At 39.9% G+C, this 7,024-nt stretch overlaps 1 protein-coding gene across 4 annotated transcripts in view; it reads right to left on the bottom strand.

Moving 5' to 3' along the window:
• RNF216 (ring finger protein 216) overlaps positions 1-7,024 on the bottom strand; it is a 166,622-nt gene that overhangs the window by 147,651 nt on the left and 11,947 nt on the right. For all 4 annotated transcript variants that reach the window (XR_005201115.1, XM_017533820.2, XM_017533822.2 and 1 more), the window contains exon 2: positions 4,859-4,994. Coding sequence is in view for 3 of the 4 variants with exons in the window: in XM_017533820.2 (XP_017389309.1) it covers positions 4,859-4,925 (67 nt within the window). In the remaining variant the exon portion in view is untranslated. The remainder of the gene's footprint in view (positions 1-4,858; positions 4,995-7,024) is intronic.

Genomic DNA, 7,024 nt, shown 5'->3' with positions numbered 1-7,024 from the left:
AAAAAAAAAAAAAAAAAAAAAAAAAAAAAAAATCTTTATTTTATCTTCATTTTTAAGCCTATTTCCACTAGGTATAAAATCTAGATGAGTAGGCAAAAACACTATTTAGCAATTAAAAAGGAATGAATTACTGATATATGCAATAACAGGGACGAATCTCAAAAACATTACCTTTCACAAAAGAATTCAGGTATAAAGAATACATATGGTATGTACATTTACATGAAATTACAGAGTGAAAAAAAGCAGATTAGAGGTTTTCTTAGGCCTGGAGTGGGGTAAGGACTGACTGCAAAGAAGCACAAGGGAATCTTGTTGGAGTGACAGAAAATGTACTATATCATAATTCTGGTGGTACATTCGTCAAAACTTATTGAACTATAAACTTAAAAAAAAAAAAAAAGCTACAGAGGTTGGTGCATAATAAAAATTGTAAATGTTGGCCAGGAACAGTGGCTCACGCCTGTAATCCCAGCACTTCAGGAGGCAGAGGCAGTTGATCACTTGAGCCCAGCAGTTCAAGACCAGCCTGGCAAGGCAATATAGAGAGACCCTGTCTTGACTAAAGAAAAAAAAAAGTTAATACTGCTAATAAAAACAAAACAACACTATACATCTGAAAAAAATTCTCATGATGGGTGCAGAGTATATGTAACTCATCTAACAGAAAAATATTGGGTGCAGAGTATACATAGCTCGTCTAACAGAAAAATATATCTCCAAAGTCAGTAATTTTCCAAAAGGAATTAGCTGTTCTTAAAGAAACTGAGTATATTTAAGATCCCATTAAAAAACAACTACATAAAGCAGAAGTCATCTTCTAATCTTTCAGAAAAACAAAAAACTACAACATTAATCTGATATACATGTATAAAAAATTTTGAAATGATCATAAATACAAGTTAAAACTAAGATTTAAGACTGTCTGAATCCAATAAATTATGGCTACAATTACTACCAAGTTAAAATACACTATTAATAAAATCCTAAAAATTATTCCTACTTTTGTACTCATAATTTGCATAGCTTGAGCAATTTCACTACTCTTGATTTACCTTATAAAATTTGCTCAATATTAAATGCTCTGAAAGTCAAATATACAGTGGACTCTTTGGCAACACTGATTTGAACAGTGTGGGTCAACTTATTTGCAGATTTTCTTCCACTTGTGTCACTCCTGAGATAGCAGGACTGCACAAGGCTTTCGGGAGCCTACCCCTTGCAACAGTGTGCCCTCAACGTAAGACACGGAGTCAAAGGAGATTATTTTTGAACTTTAAGATTTAATGACTGCCCTGCTGGGTTTTGGACTTGTGTGGGACCTCTAGCCCATTTCTTTTGGCCAATTTCTCCCTTTTGGAACAGGAGTATATATCCAATGCCTGTACCCCCAATGTATCTTGAGAATAACTAACTTGTTTTTGGCTTTACAGGCTCATAGGTGGAAGGGACTAGACTTGTCTCAGATAAGCCTTTGGACTTTTGAGTTAATGCTGGAATGAGTTAAGACTTTGGGGACTGTTGAGAAGGCCTAATTGTATCTAGAAATGTGAGAAGGAGAAGAGATTTGGGAGCAGCTGGGGTGGAATAATATGGTTTGGATCTGTGTCCCTGCTCAAATTTCATATTTGATTGTAATCCCCAATGTTGGCGGTGGGGCCCAGTGGAAGGTAAATGGATCATGGGGGTAATATTTCATGAATGATTTTGCACCATCCCCTTTGGTTACAACAGTGAGTTCTTGTGAGATCTGGTTGTTTAAAAGTGTGGCACCTCTTCCTCAACCCCTCTTGTTCCTGCTCTAGCCATGTGAGACAAGTCCGCTTCCCCTTCACTTTCTGTTGTGATTCTAAGTTTCCTGAGGCCTCCCCAAAAGCAGAAGCTGCTATGTTTCCTGTACAGCCTACAGAATTATGAACCAATTAAACCTCTTTTCTTTCTTTATAAATTACCCAGTCTTGGGCATTTCTTTATAGCCAGTCGAGAACAAACTAATACAAGGACCAACCCCTCCTCTTCTTCAGGCTAATCAATATGAGGATGATGAAGATGAAGACCTTTAGAATGGTCCACTTCCACTTAGGGAACACTAAATAAATTTTCTTTCTCTTTTTTTATGACTTTCTTAATAGCACTCCTTTTCTGTAGCGCACTTTACTGTACGAATACAGTATATAATACATATAACGTATAAAACACGTATTGACTATGTTATCAGTAAGGCTTCTAGTCAATAGGAGGGTATTAGTACTTAAGTTCTGAAGGAGTCATTTTTCTTTCTTTCTTTCTTTCTTTTTTTTTTTTTTGAGGTGAAGTCTTGCTCTGTCACCCAGGCTGGAGTGCAGTGGCAATTCTCCTGCCTCAGCCTCCCAAGTAGCTGGGATTACAGGCACGCACCACCACACCCAGGTAATTTTTGTATTTTTAGTAGAGACAGGTTTCACCACGTTGGTCAGGCTGGTCTCGAACTCCTGACCTCATGATCCACCTGCCTCAGCCTCCCAAAGTGCTGGCATTACAGGTGTAAGCCACCATGCCTGGCCTGGCATGAGCCACTGCACCTAACAGAAAATTCACATATTGATACAAATATGCTAACAAAACATGGGCTACGGGTATCAATTTTCTAAGGTCAAATGTAATTTACTCTCTGCTAGAAAAAATCGTCTTTGTAAACACAAAATATTATCAATGGGAGAAAACAAAACCAGTATAACCTCTTCCACAGAATTTATAAGTGCAAAAAATGAACATAAGGATTCTACACCTCGGCATGAATTTTTTCCTTTTAGCACAAGTGTAAATGTGAATTCGAACTTAACAGGAAATTTCATAAACATTTAAGAATGTTACAGAAATGCAAGCACTATTCCCTTTACAAATCAATAAAATTCCCCAAAACTTTAAAAATTGTAGAACAGGCCAGGCACAGTGCCTGATGTCTGCAATCCCAGCACTTTGGGAGGCTGAGGCAGGCAGATCACCTGAGGTCAGGAGTTAGAGACCAGCCTGACCATACGGAGAAACTCTGTCTCTATTCAAAGTACAAAATTAGCTGGGCATGGTGGCACATGACTATAATCCCAGCTACTCAGGAGGCTGAGGCAGGAGAATCGCTTGAAACCAGGAGGCAGAGGTTGCAGTGAGCTGAGATCATGGCCCTACACTCCAGCGTGGGCAACAAGAGCGAAACTCCATCTCAAAAACAAAAACAAAAACAAAAACACCCATAAAACAAACAAAAAAACATGTTCCAAAATTCCCCTAAAGGCTAAGGCAGAATATTCTGGCAAAAAAAAAAGAAATTAAGCATCATGTAAGGACTAGCCTGCTTCAACATCACCTGTAGTATTTCAGGTAATAAAGGCCTAGTAGAGCACTCCTTTATAATCACCATGCCTTAAAAAACTGACCCTGACACTGTCTCTTAAGACTCAATGACTGCATGTTGGCAGCGTTTCACTAGCAAAATAACTTATTAATGTAGTTGTAATGAATGAGTCTTAAACTTCACTCATGCCAGCATTATCATCATCTGATTTAATTCTAGTTTAACTAGTCTTTTTATGTCTAAAAATAAAATGTCTCTGGATTCTAAATGGTATAAAACAGGTTCATTTAAAAAAAGATATAGCTGTAACACTAAAAGAAAAATGTGGGTAACCCCCCACATAGGGACCAAGGAATGAGAGGTAAGCAGAACCCTGGCACAGTTAGGGCTTAAGGAATATCTCACTTTATAGTGTTACTACTCAGCTATTTCCTTTTATATACTCCTTTACATCATCATATATTAGTTTATAGAAATAGGGCTTGAAGAATCCCTTTATATAATCCTCTATATGCAATCATTAATAGTTGATAGTATGAGTGCCTAAAGAATATTTCCCTACATATATACCTATATCTTAGTTCATAATCAGAGGAATGCCTAGAGTGGACACAGTACAGAGCATGAATTAAGGGATAAGCAGCTTATAATCGGAGGAATGCCTAGAGTAGACACAGTGCAGAGCATGATTTAAGGGAAAACAGTTATACCAGGACAAGAATCCATGGCCCAGGCGGCAGCGTTCAATACCCGCTGTATGGCAGGCTTGGGGCGAGTCACTCCTCCTAATAAAAGGAGTTGTAGGACCTTGCTCCAGTTCTTGTGGAAGGCTGCCCTCAGAACAGCAATCCAACTTGGTGACTGTGAACTTTATCAGCTCTTACTACTGTGCTGCTTGAAAAGCATCTTCCCATAGAACCCATAGGAAGCTGCCAGAAGGTGGCGGTAACCTTGACAGCTCTGTCACTGCTATGTGACTTAAAGCATCCCCCCATAAATCTTCTTAGAAGTAGTTTGCCCACAGATAGAAGTATTGCACACTGCACCCTCTTCACTGCGCACGGCTCTCCTTCAAGCCTCGATGACCTAATGAGGGTGGACCCCTTGCTGCACACCGCCCTTGCCTTCATGGGAAAGGGGCCGCTTGCTGTGCACTGTCCACCTCCTGGCCTAGGTGGCCTAATGGGGGTGGGCCCTATGTTTTATTGCTCACGACCCTATCATTATCTTTAAAGATGATTTCACTCACTGCCCTGCCCCCTAACCTATACACAATAAATACTCATGCTTCTGGACATTCGGGGCCTCGCCTGACTCCGCTTGTAGGTGGCGTGGCCCCCCAAGCCCAGCTGCGTTTTCTTTGTACTTCTGTGTCCTGTCTCTTTATTTCTCAGATCCTGCACCTCTGCACAGCACAAGGCTCACTCCGCGACCCTGTGAGGCACTCAGCCTTACATCTGGCTCCCAATGTGCCCTACAGAAAAAGCCACAGGGAAAGGGATAAAGTGTGAGCAAACAAAAACGTACCTTGTCCCCGATGGCAATGAAAGTTGTTCAAGTGAATTACCTCTTCATTGTTGTTTCCCTCTGCCATTTTCAAATGCAGACATGCACATATGCAACTGCTAGTATCTAAACATGGTGCCCATCTGTTTCAAAAGGCCTGAAAAGGAAGCAAAGAGAAACAGTAAGAATGAGGGCGTATCAAAACTCTTACCATGTATCTGGTCAGGGGAACATATGAAGCTTACGCTGAAAACATTCCTTAAGAAAACATATGCAAGGAAGTGGTTTAAAAAACACACACAAACTCAAAACGTACGGCATTAAAATGTATTTTTAAAATACACATATAAAAGAGACAAAGTACTAACAGAGAATTCACATGTTGATATAAATATGCTAACAAAAATGGAATAAGGGTATTAATAGGCAATTCACAAAAGAGAAAACAGAAGATGCTCAACCTCACTAAAAATCAGGGAAAGGCAAATCAGAAAATGAATTACATTTCAGCCAGACATGTTGGCTCCCGCCTGTAATCCCAGCACTTTGGGAGGTCAAGGCAGGTGGATCGCTTAAAGTCAGAGGAGTTTGAGACCACTTGGACAACATAGTAAGGACTAGCTATACTAAAAATACAAAAATTAGCTGGGTGTGGAGGCACTGGGGGTTTGTAATACTAGCTACTTGAGAGGCTAGGAGCATTGCTTGAACTTGGAAGGCAGAGGTGGCAGTGAGCCAAGATAGTGCCACTGCACTCTGGCCTGGGTGACAGCAAGACCCTGCCTCTTAAAAAAACAAAAGAAACAAAAAGCATTAAAAAGAAACTCCATTTGAGATGGAGTCTCACTCTGACAACAGTGAGACTCCATCTCAAATAATAATAATGATAACAATTAGCCAGGCGTGGTGGTGTATGCCTGTAGTCCCAGCTACTCAGGAAGGTGAGGCAGGAGGACTGCTTGAGCCCAAGAGTTTGACACTGCAGCGTGCCACCATTATGCCACTGCACTCCAGCGTGGGAGACAGCAAGACCCTGACTCTTAAAAAAACAAAAGAAACAAAAAGCATTAAAAAGAAACATGAATCTAGGCTGGGCACAATGGCTCACACTTGTAATCCCAGGAAGCCAATCCTTAGAAGACCAAGGTGGGATAATCACTTGACGCTAGGAGTTCAAGACCAGCCTAGGCAATATAGCAAGACAAAAAATAAAAATAAATTAGCTGGGCAGGGTGGTACATACCTATACTTCTAGCTACTCATCTGAGATCCCAGGAAAGCCAAATCTTAAGAGTTAAAAACAAAATGAAAACAGACCTAATACAGACCAAACCATGACAGGATCAAGATGATTTGCCAGTACTCTAATTTCCACACCTAAAAAAACTTAAACCACAATGAAGGAATATCATTTGGACCCTCCAGCTTTTTCATTCATAATGTCCAGACTTTGATTTAAAAAAAAAAAAAAAAAAAAAAAAAAAACACAAAAAAAAAAAAAAAAAAGAAAAGAAAAGAAAAAAAGACTCTTCCTAAGAAGCAATTAATGCTAAAGTAATAAAACATGATCTTTAAGTAGCAGAGAAAGAATAATTGTAAACTTCAAATTTTATGATCCTTATTTTCAAAAGTAAAGACAGGGTGTGGGTACAGTAACTCATGCCTATAATCCCCCCACTTTGGGAAGCCAAAGTGAGAGGATCGATGGAGACCAGAAACTTGAGATCAGCCTGGGCAAAAGGGTGAGACCCTATCTCTACAAAAAACTGAAAAAAATTAGTTGGGCATGGTGGCACATATCTGTAATCCCAGCTACTTGGTAGGCTGAGGCTAGAGGACTGCCTGAATCCATGAGTTCCACGGTTACAGTGAGCTATGACCAATCCACTGCACTCCAGCCTAGGAAACAGAGTAAGACTCTGTCTTTAAAAAAAAAGCCTAAGGATGGGATAAAACAATTTTTAGATATGCAAAGACTAAGAGAGTTTACCTCCCACAGATACTCAAAGAGCTATTAAAAAATGAACTTCAAGGCCTGGTATGGTGGCTTACACCTGTAATCCCAGCACTTTGGGAGGTCAAGGCAGGTGGATCGCTTAAAGTCAGAGGAGTTTGAGACCACTTGGACAACATAGTAAGGACTAGCTATACTAAAAATACAAAAATTAGCTGGGTGTGGAGGCACTG

Source organism: Cebus imitator, unplaced genomic scaffold (assembly GCF_001604975.1).
Source record: "Cebus imitator isolate Cc_AM_T3 unplaced genomic scaffold, Cebus_imitator-1.0 Scaffold82, whole genome shotgun sequence".
NCBI classification, from domain to species: Eukaryota; Metazoa; Chordata; class Mammalia; order Primates; family Cebidae; genus Cebus; species Cebus imitator.
Note: the sequence above shows the minus strand (reverse complement) of the source record. Positions and strands in the feature narration are given on the sequence as shown.